This window comes from Talpa europaea, assembly GCF_964194135.1.
Source record: "Talpa europaea genome assembly, chromosome: 3".
In the NCBI taxonomy this organism is placed as follows: domain Eukaryota; kingdom Metazoa; phylum Chordata; class Mammalia; order Eulipotyphla; family Talpidae; genus Talpa; species Talpa europaea.
In genome coordinates this window covers 98,360,244-98,384,322 of record NC_140069.1, presented here as the reverse complement: position 1 = coordinate 98,384,322, position 24,079 = coordinate 98,360,244, and the positions used below count along the sequence as shown (strand labels likewise).

At 40.0% G+C, this 24,079-nt stretch overlaps 1 protein-coding gene across 4 annotated transcripts in view; it reads left to right on the top strand.

Annotated features, from left to right (window-relative positions):
- OSBPL3 (oxysterol binding protein like 3) overlaps positions 1–23,773 on the top strand; it is a gene marked incomplete at both ends in the record, with an annotated part of 85,993 nt that extends 62,220 nt beyond the window's left edge. For all 4 annotated transcript variants that reach the window (XM_084229917.1, XM_084229915.1, XM_084229916.1 and 1 more), the window contains 7 exons: positions 4,250–4,313; positions 7,314–7,392; positions 9,500–9,644; positions 13,040–13,184; positions 15,802–15,928; positions 19,203–19,325; positions 23,677–23,773. In XM_084229917.1, coding sequence (XP_084086043.1) covers positions 4,250–4,313; positions 7,314–7,392; positions 9,500–9,644; positions 13,040–13,184; positions 15,802–15,928; positions 19,203–19,325; positions 23,677–23,773 — 780 coding nt within the window. The remainder of the gene's footprint in view (positions 1–4,249; positions 4,314–7,313; positions 7,393–9,499; positions 9,645–13,039; positions 13,185–15,801; positions 15,929–19,202; positions 19,326–23,676) is intronic.
- Between the last annotated feature and the right edge of the window lie 306 nt (positions 23,774–24,079).

Below are 24,079 nucleotides of genomic sequence, written 5' to 3'. Positions count from 1 at the left end.
ATATATGTGGCCCAGATACCTGCATGGTTAAGCTGGCTTATTTCTCTCAAACTCAGAAGTTTCCATTATAGAATCAAGCCCCTCCTGTCCTGTCTGGAATAACACTACAACTCACCATTCCCTCGTCCTCACTCCTTGCTTTATTTTCCTTAATATGTGTTACTGCTGCTGAATTACATACTTGTCCATTGTCTGTGTCACCCACTTCAGCACTAAAATATAAGCTCCATGAGGGTAAAGAGTTTTGTTTCTTTTGTTTCTTACTGCATACCCAGTGACTAGGACACATCATAGGCAATCAGTAATTGTTTAATAAATGCCATGGCAAGAATGGCCATGTGGGCCCCTCCCTGAGTGATTTTTCACTTGGTACCCGTTTCTTTTTCACAAGCTGCCTGACAAGGTTGGAGGCAAATCAGGAACTAGGGGGACTATAAGGTGATGTTTCTGGACCGCTGCACAAGTGATATATCAAAGGACTGTTTTCTAAATCCAAACAAAAACTTACAAAATATAAAAAAGGGGTCAGGTAAAGCTGAAACTCAAAATGTCTTTTTTCTGTTTGGGGTAGGATGTAGCACAATGAGAAACTTAGGGAAATCCCACACTGACAAAGATGCCTTAATCCACCTCATTTCCATAGCCAGTTCCTCACCCAGGAACCAGAGTGATTGCTTTGAACAGGACCCCTATCTGCTCGCTATCCTCTAAGATTGTGCTTTGTATTAAAAATTCTGGTAGATTTTAAAGAGATGGCATCAACATATATTATATGATTAACATGAATTACCCCTTTCCACAGGCATTGGAATTCATCAAAGTCTTAGAATAATTGTTTCTAGTAAGCTGATGTCCACTGCCACCTCTGATGCTGAGATTTAAAAACTTCGAGAACAGATGTTAGAATGAGAGCATTTCAAAGCCAGACGGATCTTCGACCTCATTTTACAAAGAAATAAATCAGAACCAGAGAGGTAGAAAAGCCAAACTCAAAGATTCCTTCTCTAAATATCCAGCAGATGGGACCTTAATGATGAGTCAAGCTTTAGGGAGGGAGAAGAACCCAATTCTAGAGTAGCCACAGAGAGGCTGCAGGGAAATGTAGAAAAGAGCATAGGATTCAAAATCAGAAAACCTTGTGTTTAAATACTGCCCTGTCACTAATTAACTTCGTAGTATTGAACAGGTTCTTTGCGGGATAGAAACCATTACCTAATATATAAAATAAGGACTATGAAGACACATGGTTACCATGAGAACTGGGCAGAAATACCACTCATGAAAAAAGCTAAACTTTAGCCCTGGCCTACTTACTTCATGCTAGCATATGATTCCTCTCACTGTACATGTATCATCTTTGTTTTAGTTTGCAAATTAGTGGTCTTAATCTTACTCTAAAGATGAAATAACAGAAGTCCAGAGGGTTTAAAGACTTGCTAAAGGGGGAAACACATGGAGCAGAAAGGCTTACTTGCTTCTTGGCTTTAGATTTGCACCAGGGATTTGGGAGATTGGAGGAATCAAGTGGAGGAGAGACATGTAGACAGACATGGGTGAGAGACCTTGCAGAGGCTGCCAAGGGTGACCATTATCTTGATTTGTACTTTGAATTTGTGCATTTCATCCCAGACTTACCTGGCCCCCGCTACCCCAGTCCCATGGTTCCCCACCGAAGGTACCTTAGACCTGTGGCAAGCTTTTGGGCCTCAGCGGCTTCGGGTCAACCCTGTTTGGCTGGATATTTACCCATAAGGGGATGGTAACTCAGGTGATTTTTTTTTTTTATTGGGAAACTATTATTCCTTCATCTTTTCTCTCTCTCTCTCTCTGTGCATATTATCCTATTAAAATTCATTTCACACTTAAACAACTTGCTCAAGATCATAAAGCCAGTAGTTGACATTGCAAGGTAAGGGCCTAGATCTGTGGGATTCCAAAAGCTCTCCATTATTCTGTGACACTTGAAAAACACATTAGCACCTTTAGAAATGTTTCGTGAAAGGAAAACAACATTGTAAGGAAAACCAGTCATCAACTTTTATTTATAAGGCATCAATATAATTTCCCTGGGAAGCTTTATAAATTTAAAAGCAACATGGACCAAATGAATCATTCCCAAAAGCCTCTTTAAGTCAGAAAAAAAGCAAAATCATTAATATTTGAGTGTTGAGATTTATTCGTTCACAAAACATCCTTTGAGTCCATCTAAGGCACTCTGCTAAGCAATGATTCATTAATCTGACACAATAGTCTTAAAAAGTCAAAGCAGCATTTTTATAGGAGATATATTTTATGGCATAATAGGGCTTCTCTTGTGATCATATGGGCAGCATATTTATCCTGTTTATGGAACTTAAAATTATTACAGAAGAGGTTTGTAGTTCTATAATACCATATTTTGTTTTGACGTTTACAGTTGGCCACGCCTATAAAAAATGCTAAATTAATTCAAACCTATGATTCCTACTTTGTTTGGTTGCAGATGGATAAGATCTAATTTCCAATAATCCACTTTAAAATATACCAACATTGTGGGGATGGGCCACCCCGGAGCTCCCCTCCCCAGTCTTCTGTGGGACTGGCAGGGTGGGGCAGGTGATACCCTCTTGATTTGGCTTAGTGGTATATGACCCAAAGGTTTGAAAGTCAACTCCTGGGTTCTCATTGTGAGCTGGTGGAGTTTAAGTGGATGTGTAGAAAATGTAGCATTTTGTGATATAAACCATCTTCAAGGGGTTGGATTTTAAAAAGAAAGCAGAATTGCATTTTTAAAAGTTCAGTTTCTAAATCAGTGCTTGAGGTGCAAATTTCCCTTGAAAAATCCCTTAGACACTGGGAGAGGCTATATCCTTAAGAGGCACATACCCAAGGGATGCAAATTTACCTTTCACACCTCATAATGGATTGGGGTTTATGCTCTTTGAGAGCTGAGAGCTACTCTCACTATTTAAATCTTTGTCTCTACTACCAGGGTGGTACAGTTGAAACCCCATGGGTTAAATGTGTATGTAGCTTGAGTCTAGAGGAGACACACCCAGGCTGTTTTCAATACATGTTCCCCACTAAGGCAGAGGGTCCAGGCAAGACAAGTGGTTGAGGATTTGTCTCCCACTGCTCCCCTCCCAACATGCTTGTTCACCTCATGCAGTGCTCTATATTGAGTTCTTGGTAATATATATCTGAAAACAGGGTGCAGCTGCCTCAAACAAATTTCTGAACTTTGAAAACCATTGATGTAAACCAAAAGCTACCTCTAAATCTTCACTTTCAGTGTGTTTGGTAAATGTTACTTAATCTTTCTGGTTTCACTCTCCTCATTTGTAATACGTTAAGTTTTGGGCTAGGTGCTCTAAATATAAGTTACCTTTGCTAGGAACCAGCTAAGTCAGAGAAATTTCTGGAAACACCACCACCAGCATTACTCTGGTTTCACTACTACTGAATTATAATAACAAAACATACTGCTCACTGAGATAATGAGGGAATCTAAGGAGCCATTTTCTTTTTAGCTTCCTCATCAGTGAATAAAACCCAGTGTCCAAAGGCAAAAGAAAGCCCCCTGTTACCGGAGATCACTTTTCTAGAACACAGTTTGTATGTTTACTCAAGATATTTTTATCCTGAAAAAAAAAATGATTTTTTTTTCAGTTCACTAATATTTCTTCAATAATTGTTTGCTAGTTCTTTTTAATAGAAACATCACTCTTTTTAAAAATTAGCTCGGATTGGCCTTCCTATAGGTGATTTGAAAAGCTGGACTATATGACACAGAGTTTTCAGAAGAGTCAAATCTGCTGAACCAAAAAGTAGCATTTAAAAATATTTTCTGTTCGACATCCTAATTAAAACATTGGCAGGTACTGTCAGAACTGCTAATAAAGTTTGACATTCTGGTAGCCTGTGTCAGATTGTGTCAGATTGTCTGGTTTATAAGTAGACAGCCCTGTTGTATTTTCACATCTGTCAAAAGAGACTGTATCCTCATAACTCCCCACTTGGCCAAATCCCCCAGGCTTCCAGAGGCTTCCATCCACCCAATTTCTTCTCACCCCTGATAAGCTTGAACATATCAGAGCTGGCTATGTCAGGAGCACCCTCTAGAGGAAAGACTTGTTGAAGGACATTAAAGACAATTTCTTTCAATTAGACATTGCATTATGTCTGTATCTCTTGCAAGGTAGAAGGGATGGATTTCTTGAGACAGAAAAGTTAATTAGCTTTTTGTATTTTTGGCCTTTGTTTCCATCAGGTCAGCCACCACCCACCTATCTCTGCATGTCATGCTGAGTCTGGAAATTTTGTGTTCTGGCAAGGTAATGTGCTAATATATTTGGTGCCCATCATTTTTAATAATGTTATAGATTTATTTTATAAATGAACTATTTTAAATGCTTATTAAATTCAAAAGCTGGCCCTGCACTTGGGCCTTGTTGGAAGAATCTGCACCATTTGGTGCTCTTGCCTTTCATCCCTGAACAATAACTGGTATATTTCTACTTCATAATGAGGAATTCAGGAAGATAATTTAATTGTTCCCCTTAAAAAAAAACCTCATTCTTCATATGGAACACCATTTTATCCTGTAACCTTTTCTCTATTTTATTCCACAGCCACTTGGAATGTCTCCTGTATTTCCAAGAATCACCAAATATTTAAAGTTATTTATCAGAATCTGGACAGCAAAGGGGAGGTTTCTTTTGGAAAAAAAACAAAACTTAAATTTCATTTCTGAAATCACATTTTGTCTTGTGACTTTTTTTCAGTTTGTTGTTCCTAAATTCATTGAATTTGGCAAGAGATGCATTGTTCTGAAGAACTAAATAAGGCTATAAATATTTCCTAAATTGATTAACTTTGCTAACTTATTTTATTCAAAAGCTAAGTGCACAATAAAATGAAAATTTGAGCATCTTAAGATTTCAAATAGTTAGCACATGTCACTTTTAAATTTTCTCTAACAGTGATATCACCTGATTTACTCTATTGTCTTTAAAAAGCACACATGCAAAATTTGAAAGACATGAAAGAATATATCATAAAAAAATCTCCTTCTCTTACCCAGTTCCTCTTTTGAAAGCCATCAATATTACTAATTTAAATTTACAACTACTGTCGTTTTCTTTCTGAATCGTTCCAACTAAAATTTAAAATTATGGCTTAATTAGAAATATCTTTAATTTTCACTGAAACCTTCTGGAAATAATTCTCATGAAGTTTCTAACTTTTTAATTGCTAAGTGTCATTAACCCTGTAATGACATTTTATTACATTTATTACATTTTTTATTTATTACATTTTTTAAATTATGTATTATGGGAAGGGTTTTCTCAAAATAGTTCCTACATGTCCCTTACTTTGCTCAGAGATTTCTCCTTAGCTCTCTTTGCTTTTTCTTCATCAGCCTTTTTCTGGGCAATCTCACCTATTCCCATAGACTCATGACTCCCAAATCTTGCTTTTTAAATCCAACCTGACATTTCTCTGCCTTTTAATTAGATTGTTTACATCATTTACATTTATTGTGATTGTTGATGTAGTATTTAAATCTGGTCTCTTGTTACTTGTTTTCTGTTTGTTGTTCTCCTTTTCCGCTTTTTCTGCCTTCTTTTGGAAGATAGTTCCCGTGATTCCGTTTCACCTACTTCTTGGCTTCATTGGCTGTACTTCGTTTCATTCATTAATTGTTACTTTAGGATTTATATTATATATCTTTAAGGTATTACTGTCTATCTTCAAGTAATATTGTGGCACTTTTTGTTTTTTGGTGAGAAACTTACAAAAGTAAACTTCCATTTCTTTCTCCCAATCTTTATGCTTTGGGGAGCATACATTTTACCTTATATGTTATAAACCCTAAGCTAAGTATATTGTTACTATTTTTTTCTGAAAGTAGCCAATTATCTTTTTTGTTAGCAACATGATCGATATGTAATTTATGTACCATACACATCACGTAATTAAAAGGTAATTCCATGGTTTAATGTAGTCGCTAAGTTGAGCAATCATCCTTACAATCAATTTTAAAACATTTTTATCACCCCAAAGGAAACTCCTTTAGCTATTCTCTCTTCCCTCTCCCTGCAATTTCCCTTAACCTCTTCTGTCCTTAGGCAACTATTAATCTACTTTCTCTTCCTGTAGATTTGCCCATTCTGGATGTTTCATATAAATGGAATTATATGGGATATGGCCAGGGTCTCCCCAGTCCTGGCTCTACCTCTCTCCTGGAGCAGAGCCATGGTCCTTACTGGGCTCCTTGCTTTTACCTTTACTCCTGTGGTCTGTGTATTGTCTCTGCAGCAGCCAGAGGGGTCATCTCCATCCTTTTTCTATCCCCTATCTTGTGTGTTGGTACCACCATTCATGCAAATTGGAAAAATCTGAAACCACGCACAAATTCTCCCTGTCCTTCACAATCCTGTCTACATTTTCATCTAGTTCTGTTTTTACTTCTTTAGTGCCTCTGGGACCATTCTCTTCCACATAATCCCTCTACTGCTATCTTGATTCATTTTATGCTTATTTCTCTTTTGACCAGCTACAGTTGGTTCATTGCTGGTCAAAGCATTTAACCATTTGTTGCATTGCTTCTCATTTTTCCTGCTCCTGCACTGTTCTCCATCTTGTGCCCAATCATCTCTGCAAGGTCTATCTCTAATCACATCAGTTCTCTGTCTAAACAAACATCTTATTTCCCCCCAGTGCACTCAAGCCAGACTTCTTAGCCAGACTTGGAGAGCTCACTGTATACTGATTTTTGTACTCAATCTGTCTTTCTTCTCTTTTCTCTGGACAGCCTGATACCTAAAGGACAGACCACACCATGTTCTCTTATACTTGTGCCCCTTAAACAAACTATGTGTTCTGCTTTAAATTGCCTTTCTCCACCTGGGGAACTCCTAATTCTTCAGAGCAACAAGCTGCCTCTGATTCTATTGCCATCCTCAAACATGTCGGTCATTCATACCTTCCCTGGTTTCACTTCACCCTGTAACATAGCTAGTTGTCACCCATGCCTCCTTGTGTGGCATTACTTGTTTTCACTTCTGTCTGCTTTTCGTACTGTGAGCTTCCCCAAGAGAGAGGATTTATTTTACTTTAAAATTTTATATAATTATGACTTTATAGTTTCCAAGATTCACTTCCAGGTACTCAATCTGTACTTGTATTAAATGAAACATTATCCTATACAATAATGAATTTTACCATTAAGAAATTGTTCTATGTAGTGATTGATCATTCCTACAGCCTACAAACTCTTTGATCTACCTAGCTCTCGTGCTAAATATGTAACATTTGCTATTTCATTTCAGATGTGAGATGGAAAAACAAGTTCTGGGGCAAATCCATGGAAATTGTTCCCATTGGCACAACCCACGTGACTCTGCCAGCGTAAGTGTCTCTTCTCTGGTGTAATTTTGTAGAATTTAGGGCCAAGGCAGAATCTAGGAACAGGCTGCTCACTCCCATGTGGCTGTGAATATACATTTTTTTCTTTTATTCTGTTTGACAGTGGGTTAAATGTCCCTCATTTTGACAACCTCACATTTTCTTTTGCTCAAATGAAAATGCTTCCTGGACACCAAAGTTCCCTGAATAGAAGCTTTTTTAAACCTCATTTTCAGTTCCTAACAAAGTTAAGAATGCTAGTTTTACTTAAGCATTGCCTTTTCTCACTGTCAAAGCTCCTTTTAAAGAAAGATCTTTCAAGGAGTATCAATACTTATTTATAAAGCAAAGCATTTATGAGAGTGGCCTCTGGAACTGGGCTGTCAGGACCCGTGTGCTTACTCTACCACTTACTAATTGCAAATTTTTGAGCGGATTACATAAGCTTTCTAATCACCAGTTCTCTCATCTATAAAACAGGGATAATAAACCTCGTTCATAGTGCTGTTGTAAATGTTAAGCAGATATAATATGTAAAAACTTAAAATAGTACATGGCACATGGTATTGTACCATGTGTTTGATCTTATGACTATAAAGTTATTATTTAATTCTATAATTCCAGAATACATTCTCATTATAAAAGACTTAAGATATATGAATCCTAATATTTACAATAAGATATATGATGTATATGTGCACATGTATGTATACAGACGTGTGTGTACACAAGGATCCATGTGCACAGGAGAGCAAATTGTGAAAGTAAACCCATACCTTCCCCATTGCCACTTCCCTTTCTTAGTTTGGTGACTCAGACAAGTCACCTGGCTCTCAGTTTTCTCCTCTGTCAAAGGAGGAGTGTGGTGCTCCAGGAGATCCCAGCTTCTAGTGAAGCCTCCAACAGCTTCCAAAATACCGCTCTCGCCCTTTGTGGTGGCCTGGCTCCTGGAAGGGGAAAGCTTATGGAAGACCCAGCAGGGCTTACACACTCAGTCAACTCTGTAAGTGGAGAAGGGAGTAATGTGTTGCACACATGACTTAGGTTTAAAATAGCAGTGCTCGTGGAGGGGAAGCGGGCACCTCCTGCCAGACTTCTGGCCACCAGGGGCTTCTGGAAACTGTGGAGAGAAGTACCTTTTTGCAGGCATGAGTGCAAGTCTGAATAAGAAAAACATTTTCTTCTCCCTAAGTCATGGTGTATCAGTCCTACAGAAATACCACTTTGGGAAACAGTCTTCAGAAGAGCCTCAATGAGCTCTGACAATCTCAGCACATCACCCCTCACCTTACCCTTCAAGTTCAACTTGTTCGATAAGACTAAATTCAACATTGGCTCAGAGGGTGAGGAACCGCATCAAGCGCAGAGGCCCTTTAAAAATGTGCAGGGCCTCCCCAGTGGAGCAGCAGTTGAGGGCTGGGTAGCGAAGCTGCCCACAGCCTCTGCAGCGCCATATGGCTCTACAAACCTCTCCTGCCTCCCGCTGCTCCCCTCAGCAGTGTACTTCATCAGTGTGCCTGCTCTGCTCTCCACTCTGACCTCTGACTGGTGAATTCTCTCACCCTCCCGCGCTTCTGACTGTACCCAGTGCTTATATACATAAATAAATAAATCTTAAAAAAAAATAAAAATGTACAGCTTCTGCAGCAACGTGTGGACTTTGTATTGGAAGAAGTTGAATTCAGAGAGGCAGTAGAACTTGTTAAAGTGGGTATGGTTGCCTGTGAGGGTAAAATAGTGGCTCTGATGCTACAGAACGAAACGAAACCATAGCTGTTTATGCTGCCTTCTGTGATTACCCCTCATTTTGGGGAGAACATAGAACAGACTTTTTAAAATGTATTTTAGCATTCAGAAATGACTTCTCTGGGCTATGCTATCAAAAAGTTCCTGTTGGAAGAAATTTCAAACTCTGTAGCTCTATAGGTTCTAACTTACCTTTATTATACGACATGGAGAAAAAAATCTCTTCTGTGACAGAGCAAACACTGTTACCCTCCTAAAAACATTGCTTAATAAACTCATTTTATAACTCTAAAAAGGCCGTGCTCACGTGCATGTGTTCCTGGATCTTTTGAGAGTCACTACTTTGCTTTTTCCTGCTTTTCAGTTTTGGAGATCATTTTGAGTGGAACAAAGTGACCTCTTGCATCCATAACATCTTAAGCGGACAGAGGTGGATTGAGCACTACGGAGAGATTGTCATCAAGAACCTGAGTGATGATTCCTGCCACTGCAAAGTGAATTTTATCAAGGTAACTGGTGACCCTGTGCACTGACCCTGGAAAGGCAGAGCTGGGGCCTCTGGGCAAAGGGTGTCTGGAGGAATTTTGTGCCTTAGGGTGAGTAGACAGCCCCACTCTCCTGACTAGGGCCATGGCCCCTCCTGCGCCCCTCCTACCCTCACTCCCCATGGTCTTTCCTCAGGGCAGCAGCTGAGGAACCCTTTTAAAGCAGAAACCATTATGTTGTAACACAGATGAACCTTGGCGACATCATGCTAAGTGAAATAAGCAGACACAAAAGGACTAATATTGTGTGACTGCATTATATGAGGTACCCAGAGTAGGCAAATTCATGGTGACAGAAAGTAGAGTGGTGGCTGCAAGGGGCTGGGGGAGGGGGATGGGGACTAATTGTTTAATGGGTAAAGAATTTCATTTTGGGGAGATGAGAAAGTTTTGGAAGTATATGAAATGATGGCTGCACACATGGTGCCTGTGCTTGATGCCAGTGAATCATCCACATGAAAGTAGTAGTAAAAGTAGTAAAAAAAAAAAACAAAAAAACTATGTCTATTTAAAGTAGTAAAAAACTATGTGTATTTACCACAATTTAAAAAGTCATCCCATATTTGACAAAAATAGGGCCTCCCTGGTGGTGCAGGTGGTTGAGCGCTGCACTGTGAAGCTGTCCACAGGCTCTATAGCACGGGTTCAATCCTGGACGGCCGGCGAGAAACCCACATGGCACAGCAGACCTCTCCTGTCTCGCCCGCTGCTCCTCTCAGCAGTGTATTTCAGTCAGTCTGCCTGTTCTGCTCCCCACTCTGTCTCTGGTGAATCCTCCCACACATTTGGCCTGTACCCCGGTTCTTGTATAAATAAATAAATAAATAAATAAATAAATAAATAAACCATATTTGACAAAAATATTCCAACAACTTCCATCTTCCCCAGAGGTAAAGCCTACAGCTTCCCAACAACCCAGAAAGTCCTTCACAGTCTGAAGTCCACACCCCCATCCCTGAGTCTGTCTCTCTCCATTCTTCCAGTCTTGCTTGTTTCCTTCCTTCCTCGCTGCCCACTCTCACCGCACTGGCCTCCTTCCTTTCCCAAGCCTGTCCTCTCCCTCCTTTTACTTTTTGTTCTGCTTGGCCCCTCTCTTTCCATCTCCCTCTCACCATTCTCTTCCTGTAGGCCACTTTCTGTCATGACCCATTTCCTTCAGGGTTTTTATTCCCATCTGTGATTAGCCTGCTTGCTACTGGCTGATATGCTCATTTTCTGAAGACCACACTCTCCTGGCCACCTCTGACTCCAGGAAAGTAAAGACCTGGTCTGATCCACTCACTGCTGTGGCCTCATCCCTGGAAGTGGCACCAGCACAGAGAACCTCACGAGCATCACAGGACACGTGAACACACTGAACTGATGTAAAAAGCGTGGGCTAGCTTCTCACCTTTTTGGTTTGAGCTCTTCTCTTCCTTCTTAGATTCCATTACCTCTTGCCCTGAAAAACCTCATGTGCTTAAAATGGGCTTCAAGCGTTACCCTTCTCGAGGAATATTTGCATTTAATGAAGAACAAAATTGTAAGCTGAGAGATGAGGCATGTGTGTGTCTCTCCGGTTATAGCTGGGGTGGGGGGACACTCATGAAGATGTGGACTGAGGTCTTCATTCTATTCTGTCAGCCAAGCGAGGCTATAGGCAGACATAATGCTAGTAGTGATTCGGGTAAAATAAAAATGACCTTACCTTGAAAGCTTTGTCTAAGCTCTATACAAAGAGCAGCAGATGGCAGCCTGGAGCAGGGAAATACCTACCCTGATCCAGGGGAGAGCTACGTAGGTCTCAATGAATTGTGCTCAACTCCCATTTCTAACACCCACCATCCTCACTCAGTTAAAGCCAGAGTATAGATCTTTGGAGCTATGACATGAAAAAAGAGGTAGAAGTCGGGACGTGCCTCCAGGGTAGAGAGAGAATCTGAAAGCAGACACAGCTGTTGTCTGTGGAGCACGGCCTTCCCTCTGGCTGCCTATCATGTTACCACGCTGGATTTGTTGGCAAAGAGAAAACCAGACTTCTGCTTCAGAATAAAGTTAAGAGTCTCGGCAGTGCTTTTCCTTTTCCCATTTTGTGCACGACTAGCTGACTCAGTGTTAAATTTCTTGCTCAGCCCTGAGGTGCACTCTACCCTTCCTCTCATTTTTACCACAGACTTGGAATAGGGACATTAAACCACCAGAATATGGCCTGAAAATGCCACTCATCTTTATTGGTTTCCATATATGCATTCTTTTCCCACTGAAAATAGTACTAGACTTTTTGATTTATCGGGTAATGCCTTCTGTTCTTTCACAGAGATTTTTTTAGGGCAACCAGGTAATTGGGAGATTTGAATCAAGTTAACTCTAGGGGATTGGCGTGCCCTCTGCTGGCTGAAGCGTAGTATTGTATAAAACCCACAAGGCTCAGGGAATGAGGGGCCTCAGAGCAGGCCCTTCTGTGGTGTGAGCATGGGCTGCATAAGGTTCCTGTGGGTTAAATGAGCAGATCTGGTTTGTGAAAAAAATATATAAAAGACACTGAAAATTGACTGAGGAACCTCCAGACAGCCTTCCATAGTGGTTGGACTATAGGGGAACCGAATAAGACATCAGTGTAAAAAAATAATAACAGTACAAAACACAAAAGCAAAAACAGACAATTATAAATCAGAGACATCCTGCAGGGGAGGAGGAGGGAGAGGGATCAGAGGGAGGGAGGGAGGAGCACAGGGGACTGAGGTGATGGTGCACGGGTGCATTGGGGAAGGAAACTCTATGGGGACTACACCTGAGGGGGTGGGGGGGAGCAAATATTGTTTAAAAATGAACAATGATGTGAAAAATAAAATTAGTAAAACGTAAAAAAACTAAATCAGCCAGTCAAAAAAAAAAAAAAAAAGACACTGAAAGTTGATCGGTTTACAAAACAACTTCCTTGGTTGCTTTACAAAGGACTCTAGTTCCTTAAAGGGGAAAAAATGATCTGAGTTACATTTCTTTTAAATTGCAATAGTCAAAGCCACAGTGACAGCTGGGGAAAAACTGGTCCAGAGGATGGGGCTTATGGGCAACCACACTAAATGGCCCAAGTGTGAGACCTGAGCCTTTCCCTCCTACATTGCATATAGCAAAAGTGGGGGAGAATGTCTTCCACAAAGTTGTTGGGTTACAAACTATAAATAGAAGGTTAACAATCAATTTTTATTAAGTAATTAAAATTCTCATTACAAAAAGGAAAACCCGGCACTCAGAACTGGCAAACTCTTCTCCCTATAGAATCACTCGTGGTTCTTTTTTGCTTTCCTTTTTCTTTCCCCTAAATATCTGTAATAAGGGACCCCAAAACACTAAACAGACAACTGTCACTTGACTCCTAGGCAAAATACTGGAGCACTAACGCCCGTGAGATTGAAGGCACGGTGTTTGACAAGAGCGGGAAAGCCGTGCACCGGCTCTTCGGGAAATGGCATGAAAGCATCTACTGCGGCGGCTCCTCGTCCTCCGCTTGCGTCTGGAGAGCGAGTACGCGGGGTTCATCGTCAGGGAGGGGTGGGGAGGGCGGGCTGAGCTCAGTGTCCAGTCCATGTCTCTCCCCCTCTCAGCTTTCAGCTATAATGCACGTACTGGGCCTTCTCTGATTCTCCATATCTTATCTCAGCCTCATCCCCATTCTTATGAACAGTATCTGGGCTGGGCTGCGGGCTTCTGGATTCTCATCCTAGAACAAAGCTTTTACTACTCCCTGGTTGCTCTCAGAGGCAACACACTTCGTTCCTGTGCCTGTACTGGAATAGCAGTAGGAGGGAAGGAAGAAGTCATTCTAGTGGAGGACAGAGCAAACAGACTTACTGAACAAGAGGTACCTGGGGGATTCCACAATCGTGGGCAGGAGAGATTCACATGGGCATAGGGTCACCCCCTAGGGAAGGCACATGCCACCTGAGCAGGTCAGTTTCCCAACAGGAAGAAAGAACAGAGGGTGACTGCACAGAGGCAGCAGCAATGACTCTTTCCACGGGGAGCAGCCATATCCCCCTGATGCAGAGGTCACCATGAAGCTAGAGTGAATTGGCACCAGTGGTCTCCTTCCTTGCGGCAGAGCTTGAGGCACATTGAGTGCATATCATGAAGGAGAATGGCCATTTCTCTGGATGTTGAACCAATACCCTGATGAAAGAACACAGGAAGTTGCCTGCAGTTATCATGGACATTATGGTGCCACCTTGGCCGTGAGCATCCTTGGCCCATATTCAAGAATCCCTGTCTTCACTCTGGTGGTTGGGAAACTGGGGAGGATTTTTAAGACATAATAGGAAGCTTTGCTACTGTTTTCATGCTTCTAATTTTAGGTAATTAGAAGTAGAGTTAGACAAAGTGGACTTCTGAAGTTTCATCCAATGGGTGTGCAGAAAAGTTCATGGAAAGTATTTGTATGTATGTATCTGAACCCCTAGAGTTATGACTATGAGTGGATTTTGTTAGTCTGCATTTGATCCAGCCAATATGCAAAGTTGAGTATTTTTAGCTTGGTTTTTAGCTGGAATTCAAGTCTGGGCAATACACTTGCATTAGTCTTCCATGGTTGCTAAAACAAAATACCACAGCCTGGATGGCTGTAAGCAACAGAAATTAATTTTGCTGCAGTTCTGGAGGCTAGGAAATGAAAGATCAAGATGCTGGCAAATTCAGGTTCCTGTGAAGGCCCACTTCCCGGCTTGCAGACAGCGGCCAACCCTTCCGATCTCGTTTCACCTAAGTTCTTTCTCTGAGGACTCGCCCATCTCCAAATATAACCATACTGGGGGTAAGACTGCAGCTTGTCAATTTTGGGAGGACACAAACATTTAGTCCCTAACCTTCTGCACTGGATCCCCCACATACCCAGATCATGTCCTTTTCACATGCAGAATACATTCACACCACCTCAACATCCCCACAAGTTTTAACTCATCCCAGCATCATCTGCAAAGTCGAAAGTTGCATCTAAATACCATCTAAATCAGGTATGGGTAAAACTCAAAGTGTGATTCATCTCTCCAGCTATGAGCCTATAAAACCAAAATGTGCTTCCAAAAAATAATTATGGGGTAGAGATAGGATAGATATTCCCATTTTAAAAGGGAGAAAAAAGTAGGGGTGACAGCTCCCAAACAAGTCCCAAAGTTAGCAAGGCAAATGCCATGACCTCTTAAGGCAGCAGATAATCCTTTCACTTAATGCCCTGCCTTCTGAACCCACTGGGGCAGTGACCCTGACCCCACAGCCCCAAGGTTCTGGGTGGTGACAGCCTGGCAAGTTGAAACCAGAGAAGTGGCACCACCCTGTGAGAGGTGGAGGCAGTCCTGTCCTCCGGGCCTGTGTAGTCTGGGCCTGTGATGGGAGTGGCAGCCTGATGATCTCAGAATCACCTTCAGGCTTCCTTCCCTTTTCTTGAAGGATATGGCACTTGTTTGTTGCTGGATAACTTGTGTGGCCTCACCCTGTAAAACACCAATAGTCCCACAGTTTTTTCTTTATTCTGCCCCCTACTATCCATCCCCTTTAAAATTCCAGCTGACATATTTCTGCTGATACACTCCACATCTGTCCTAGCTTTTGCTATGCTTGTTTTAAATTTAAATAGGTTAAACTTGGGGGGAGGCAGGGGCAAGAGTTGATGAAAGAGCAAAGAGAATAACATTAATTGTTCACATGCTTTGGGTTCAACACTATTCTGGGCACAACACAGTTTCAGGAGCATCCAGCTCTTAAATGAAAAATGAATTCTCCAAAGTGAGAATATTTTTAGCCAGGAAACATGGACCCAGAATTTTTAAAACATGTTTATTTGTGTAATAGATTAATTTTCTAGCTTAAACAATATAGCAACTACACAACATTGTATAAATTTGCTGTACACAAGGAAGGCCTTATCCTTGTAGGTAGAAGAAAATTTATTAAGGAGAAAATTCATAGAGTCATATATTCAGCATCTATTTGTTAGCCAAATATTTTAATAGAATTGGAAATGTTTAGAACTGATAGAGAAAAATTGCAGGCTATTCTGAAATGAGAGAGGTGAAAGAATTGAAATGAGAGTGGTAAAAGAGTTAAAATGCAACATAAATGACATGTAAGTGATGAATGATTTTTCTTTCAGACCCCATGCCAAAAGGCTGTGAACAATATTATGGCTTCACACAGTTTGCACTTGAACTAAATGAAATGGATCCGCTGTCAAAATCTTTATTACCACCTACTGACACTCGATTTCGGCCAGACCAAAGGTGAGGATTGTTTTAAGATCTTTCTCTCCAAAGATATAAAACTCTCATAAAAATCTTATTAATAAATCCCAGGTAAATAGTGGAACTTAGTGAGATAATGTCACTAAGAGTAGAGAAGTTTCAGGGGTTTGGGAATCATGTCATGGAGAAGACAGAGCCCAGCACAGATCTCTGTGTGGAATGAGCTTGTTCATGAGTAGAGCCCTGTTTCATTTGCAATACCCCCCAAAAAGCATTTTTTTTTAAAGATTTATTTTATTTATTTATACAAGCACTGGGTACAGTCGGAAGCATGGGAGGGTGAGAGAATTCACCAGAGCCAGAGCAGGGAGCAGAATAGGCAGACTGATGAAGTACACTGCTGAGGGGAGCAGCGGGCCGCAGGAGAGGTCTGTGCGCCATGTGGGACCCTCGCCTGGCGGCCAGGGATCGAACCGGCGCTGCAGAGGCTGCAGGCAGCTTTGCAACCCAGCGCTCAACTGCTGCGCCACCAGGGGAGGCCCAAAGCATTTATTTTTTAATAGCCTTACTGTATACAGTAATGTATACATCAAGGTTTTGAAAGAGTAAAAAGCATCCAATTCCCCCATTCCTCAAATTGAAATTATCTTGGTGAAGAAAACATGGGTGATAAATATCATGACATCGGTGATAAAGATGTTTTTGGAGACTCAACACCCCACTTGAAAGAAAAATAAAGCAAAAGTAAACAGCTTAGATTGCCTCAAATTAAAAGTTTTTGCATACCAAAAGAAAATAGTAGTAGATTGAAAAGATATCTACTTAATGGGAGAAAATATTTATACATTACACAACCAATAAGGGGTTAACAACCAAAACATACAAAAATTTATTCTATTTAGCAACAACAACAAAAAAACTCCAGACAACCCAGTTAGTTAATGGGCAGTAGTTCTGAACAGTTTACCAAAGAGGATATCCAGAAGTCCAACATGGACATGGAAAAATGGAAAAATGGATAAACATGGAAAAATGTTTATCATCACTTTTAATCATGGACATTGAAGGTTAAAACCACAATGCAATCTCATTTAATAAACGTGAGAATGACATTTTAAAAAAGATCCCCAACAAAAAGTGCTGGAGAGGATGCAGAAAAAGAAGACTCCCCTTCCCTTCCTGACACTGTTGGTGGGATCACTTTCCACTGTTTGGAAAATGATCTGGATTTATCTTCAAAAACTAAAAATGGAAATACTGTGTGACCCAGCAGTCTCGCTCTTGAGCATCTATCCAAAGAACATGAAACCACCAACTCAGAAAATTATATCCTTTACAATAAAGCATTATTTACAATTGCTAGGCTATGGAAACAACCTAACTGCCCACAGATAGAGAACTGGATTAAGAAGATGTGGTGTATCTTCTTAATGGATATTAATCTTAATAATGGAATATTATTGAGCTATAAGGAAAGATGAAATGCTGCCATCACAGCAAAATAGAAGAGTTCAAATGAATTATATGTAGTAAAACAAATCAGAATGTCAAAGAAAAATACTGGGTATTTATAAAACAGATGATTCAACAAAGCAAAATACTTATCAAAACGAGCGGATACTAATAAAGGAAGTGAGGCTTCTGAGGTTAAGAGGGAGGGGGGGGAGAATGGAGAAGAGGTTCAGGGAGCATAGGGGGGTTGTGGAAAAGATAAATAATAACTAATTTTCATGCAGTAAAGTAAAACTTCTGATCCTGGGTTTGCTGCTGTGTGACATATGATAGTTCTTAAATTCATTTCCTATTCTGTACAATGGAAATAATAATTTCTCTCTTAAGGCCTTTCTAATTCAGACTCAAAACCCAGAAGGAAAAAAAAAAGGCATTTGATTTTATTTTTTAAAAATCCTCTTCATAGCAAGGTAAATAAAATGTATGCCTAAAGTCAAAAGATTACTGACAAGCCAAGACATCTATATTTGTGACTCATTTTATGAATTGGTTCTAAAAACCAAGTAATATATCAACCCATTTGGGAAAAAAAATGACATAGGAAAACAAACAGTTTACAAAATAGAAATGCATGTGTCTCTTGAATGAAAAGATGCTCATCCTCACTCATGAAAGAAATGCAAATTTTTAAAACCACCTTGACTTGCTATTTCTTAACCTTGATTGGCAAAGATTCAAAAGTTTGATACACTCTGAAGCTATGGAGGCACTCACATAACATTGCTGAAGGGAATGAAAATGTCTATAGTCACCACAAAGGGAAGTTTGGTAATATAAATCCACCCTTTAGCTTAGCCCTACAATTCTACTTCTAGAAACTTCTTCTGCTTGCCTATATGCAACATAATAAATATACACAATCATTTGTCACAGAATTGATTATAACATTAAAAATTAGGGAACAGCCCAAATGTCTGTCAATAGAGAATTGTTTAAATAAATTAAGGTTTATCTACACAATTGAATATTATGCAGCTATTAAAACTTGAAGATGAATGTTTACTACCAAGAAAGATCTCCAAGATATATTATTAAGTAAAAGGTAAAAGAAAACAAAACCAACTTGTAGCTACTTTGTGTAACATGCTACCACTTATGTTTTTAAAAGGGAGGGAGGGTAAGAATATATATTAATATTCTTTATATAATGAATTCTTAAATAAAAAAATTGTATAACGGGGCCTCCGTGGTGGAGCAAGGAGTTTAGCTCTGCACTATGAAGCAATCCGCAGCCTCTGCAGCACAAGTTCGATCCCCGGCCAGCCAGGAGCAACCCACATGGTGCAGCAGACCTCTCCTGATTCACCCGCTGCTTCCCTCAGCAGTGTATTTCACTCAGTCTGCCTGTTCTGTTCCGCACTCTGTCTCTGGTGAATCCTCTCACCCTCCGCATCTCTGGCCTGTACCCCAGCTCTTGTATGCATAAATAAATAAATCTTAAAAAAAATTGTATAACGAATCTCTGGAAGGCTAGACAAGAAACTAGTAATAGGAGTTACCTGTGGTGGGAGAGTAAGGGTGGGCTGGCTGGGAGGAACGGGGAATTAGACATAGGGATGAGAGAGAAACTTTACTCCAGATTCCTTCTTGAAGTTAAACTTTTTTGAACCATATAAATATAACCAATTCAAAAAATAATAATTTTCCTGACTAGGTCAAAATATTGTTTTAAGGGTTGGAGGAAAGACAATGTATAAAAAAGTATTTTAAATATCCAGTCTTGAACATGTGCAAGTCTTGTAGCAATGATTGTTATAATTTCTTGGAATTTATATTCCTTTACTTTCCCTTGATACTTCAGGTTTCTAGAAGAAGGGAACTTAGAAGAAGCTGAAATACAGAAACAGAGGATTGAAGAGCTACAGAGAGAAAGGCGGCGGATCTTAGAAGAAAATAATGTGGAACACAAGCCACGGTTTTTCAGGTCTGTGAATGGCATGGATTGTGTGTGTCTTTGGTCACTGGGTACCTTGGCTTCTGGGGTAAAGAGAGTGAACCGAGGTGTCCCCTCCCCAAACGAGAGTATTCTCATTATCTTTCCAGCTTCAGAGTGGTGAAAGCTCTCTGTGCTTTGTATGACACATTCCTCCAGGCTGCCCCACCTGCTGTCTTGAGTAGGCGAGTTGTCTTCTTTCTTGCATCTTTTACTCTTTGTCAGCTGCCTCTCTGCACCTCGCTGGTAAATTAAGGAGGTGTTCAGTCAGTGCTTGCGGGAGAAGCAAGGGTGACCTCATGAACCAGGCTCCTAGTACCAGACCAGCTTAATAATTCCATGGCAAAGGTTGCTTACCTTGGCCACACAGGTATGTTTTATATAAAATGACAGGAAAAAGTAACAATCAGCCCACTGGTTACCAAAATGGACGTCCAAGTAGTCTAATTCTTGAATTACAGAAGTTCTAATATTTAGAAATAGGGCAGGTTTGGTTGCAAACCAGCACAATAAAGTATCAACATAAAGCTAGTCATGTGAATTTTTTTTTATTTCCCAGTGCATTTATTTTTAAGCTATACTGTAGTCTACTAACTATGCAATTGCATTATGTATTAAAAAATGCACATACCTTTATTGAAAAATACTTTATTCTCTATGGCCTACCACCCTGAACATGCCTGATCTAGTCAAAAAATACTTTATTGCTGAAAATATTAACCTTCACCTGAGCTTTCAGTGAGTCATAATTTTTTGTTGAAGGAGCGGCTGGTTTTGAAAAAAAAAAAAACCACACCCCACAATGTGTGTTACCTGGGCTTGGATCAGAAACATCTACTATTATTTTCAAAATAACTTGCTAAGAATGAAAAATGTATCACTAAAAATAAACAAAGATGTAGAAGTGGCATCAGAGCTCATCAACCTTCACCTCTCCTTTTATTTTAATTGAAAACAACTTCAGGCCCAGAAAACATAGGTGATCTTCGGAAGGACCCAGTGGAATGCTCGTGGCCACCCTTCACTCTCTTGACCTCAGGCCAGAGCGCCATACAGTTTCAGTTTTTGTTTGTGCATTTTTTAAAAAATCAACATTAAAACAGGCACAGGTAAGAAAACGGCAAGCTCCTGGCCTGTCCTGTCCAACCCAGCATGCTTTCAGAGTGGCCACTGGTTTTTTTTCTTATAGGGGTGGTTTTTGATTATCATTGTTTTTTAATGAGCAACAGAAAACGCTTTTAAGAAGATTTAGCTACTAATCTAGCAATAAAAGATAAATTCCAAAATAGCAACAAATTATAGTTTATCCCCCAGTTATAATGCGCTTTCCCCTAGAGTTGATGTGGATTTTGCCGGATCCCTGCTGACCATTTTTACAAACTCAAGATGTAAACCTTTGAAGAGCAAGTGGCCAGAACTTCATCCTGAAATATTCATGTTTTTTTGAGCATTTTAAATAACAGACATCTTAAATTACTTTTTGCTGAAGGACAGGGATAGATAAATGGATAGATTAACAGATTAATCAGTTGATTTACTGATCAATTCATAGATACAAAATATAATCTTAAGTAGGTTGGTTTTTTTTTCCATAAATCACCTGGTTTATTTTTAAACAAGGAAAATCTATACTTATAAAAATCTACATTTGAGGGCCTCCCTGGTGGCACAGCAGGTTCAGCACCGCGCTGTTAAACTGTCCGCAGCCTCTGCAGTGCGGGTTTGATCCCAGCCTGCCAGGGACATTCCCACATGGCATGGCAGACCTCTCCTGTCTCGCCTGCTGCTCCCGTCAGCAGTGTATTTTGGTCATTCTGCCTGTTCTGCTCCCTGCTCTATCTCTGGTGAATCCTCTCAGCCTCCCACACCTCCCTCTGGCCTGTACCCCAGCTCTTGTATAAAAATAAATAAATCTTTAAAAAAAAACTTTAAAAAAATTGAGAAGTTCCTGCAGAAAAAAAAAATCTACACTTGAAAGCATCAAAAGTGATGTCAAAAAGTCGGTGGAGCTCTATGGGAAATGAATTAAAATTTAAATGCAAAATATACAGTGTCATCTAGGCTGTCACTGCAATCATTAAGAATTATGATGGGAAATTCCAAAGAACACCTGCACCCCTATGTTTATAGCAGCACTGTTTACAATAGCTAAGCTTTGGAAACAACCCAAATGCCCAAAAATAGATGACTGGATCAAGAAGATGTGGTACATATATACCATGGAATATTACTCAGCATTCAAAAAAGATAAACACATGCAATTTGCTGCAACATGGATGGCGCTGGAAGGGATCATGCTCAGCGAAATAAGCCAAAAAGAAAAAGAAAAATACCGGATGGTCTCACTCATAGCAGGAATCTAGAGAACTTAAATAAGGGACCAGGAAAATGAATAACTATAAGAAAGTGAAAATCAAAATCAACAAAAAACTATGAACCAGAGACACTTTTAGGGGGGCGGGGGCGGGAGGGGAGGGATTGGGGCCAGAATGGGGGGCTGCAATTGTATGGGGAATATAACAATAAAATTTATAAAAAAAAAAAATAAAAAATAACTGAATGGAAAAAAAAAATTATGATGGGAATAGAAAGGGCTGAAGGCACCTGCAGCTGGGGAAACCCAGCTTTTTTTTCTTTTAATTGTAAAATTTTCAAAGTATTTAATGTGGCAAATAAAAAAGTGAAGAGAAGATGACAGTTGTTCAGCTATAGGGGTCCTGGCAAAGAGAAAACAGAGAGGAATGTGGCCTCTTGGATATTTTCATTAAAACTCACCAAGGAATAAGGAAAACAGCACCAGGAATTCCAACTGAAAACTACAGCTTGGGCAGAATCAGACCTGTTTGTTTCATAGTAAAGTATCTGGCATGCAAATTAGCTCATTTTAGATACATCCCTGTATCAGAAAAAGAGAAACAAATATGATCCAAATCTGTGTTCCTGAGAGTGTGGAAAAACAAGCTCTCTACTTTTGTTTCTAAAACCTACAATAGTGTGAGTCCAAAGTATAAATACACATACTCTTCAACTCAGTAGTTCAATTTACAGGGATTTTTAAATGATACTATACTCATGCACATACAAAATAACATATGCTTGGTTCATAACAGCTAGAGACTGAAAACAGCCTCCTGTATGTCTACTAGTAGGTGACTGTTAGATACATTGTGGTCCATACAAAGGGATATCAGTAAAGGGCAATGAATGGTAAATATTATTAACATTGTCAGCCATAAGGCCTCAGTGGTGATTACTCAACTCCCGTGTGCAACATGAAAGCAGCTACATAAAAGTACTCAAATGAATAGGCGGGGTTTTGTCCAATAAAATAGGATTATGAAGATTGACAGAAGGTTGGATTTGGCCCTTGAGCTATAGTTTGCTGACCTTATTGTGCTAATGGGAAGTGATCACCTCTACATATGTATACGTGTGTATATGTATTATTAGTATTGTGTCAAAAGCTCAGGGATAGAACACTATGTAAAACTACCACTGTGTAAAGAATTGGAGGGATAGAGTGTGTGTGTGTGTGTGTGTGTGTGTGTGTGTACACTCACACATGCATGGATATTCTCTGAAAGAATGAAGCTGATAAAGAACTGAGAGGCTAATCCCTGTTGGCACAAGGGGTTAAGTCTCAGCAGTATGAAGCTATCCACAGCCACTGTAGCACGAGTTTGATCCCTGGCCAGGGAGCTACCCACAAGGCACAGTAGACCTCTCCTTTCTCACCCACTGCACCCCTCAGCAGTGTATTTCAGTTGATCTGCTTATTCTGCTCCCCACTCTGTGGTGAATCCTCTCACCCCACCCTCCTCTGGCCTGTACCCCAGTTCTTGTAGGCATTTAAAAAAAGAACTGAGAGGCTAGGAGAGAGAAGTAGGGAGTAGCTCTACCCACTATCGGCCCTTCTGTACCTCTTGAATTTTAATCTATGTAATATATTCATTATTTAAAGCACAGTGAACCAAGGCTATTCTTTTCAGATTGTTAGGGCTTTTAACTCCTATTTTTAAAAAGTTGTCACTTTATATGAACACCATGGTTGATTTGTAGCATTTGCATAGTCGTACACTAACAGTCCAGCCCAGAGTTTGTTTTATATAAGACAGACTCTTCCCTCACTCTTTGTCACAGCCTCTACATGTGAGGGTACAAAACTAGAAGTAATTAAATGGCTGTCAGGCTTCCAGTCCCTTCTAGTGCCACTACTGGCCTATCAGGAACATTGCGTGCATGTGAGAATGATAGACTGGGGGAGAGATGGAGGAGGGCAGGAGAGAAAGAGGGTGGGGGAATATTTTCAAAAGCCTTCAACAAGTTCTTTCATCTTTCACAGGAAATCCATTGATGACTCTTGGGTGAGCAATGGGACTTATTTGGAACTTAGGAAAGATCTTGGTTTTTCTAAACTGGACCATCCTGTCTTGTGGTGAAAAGGAAAGAAGAATGATCCATCCTTGTATTTCTGCATTTGCTTTCTGAAGTCACGAACTTGTCTATACATTTAAAAGAGAGTCTTTAGAATGATAAATTGTGCTTAGCTGAATGTTGTCAGTATTTAACTATAGTCTTCAGTAGATTTCTTTACAATTTAAGTTGTTATCACACTTGTTTATATGAATGTAGAACATCTTGATGTTTCTTTTTATATATGTAAACTATTTAATAAAAATGAAAGTTGAATGTTAATGTGTGAGTTAAAAAAAGAAGCTTTAACACTAATTTTCCAAAGGATAGGA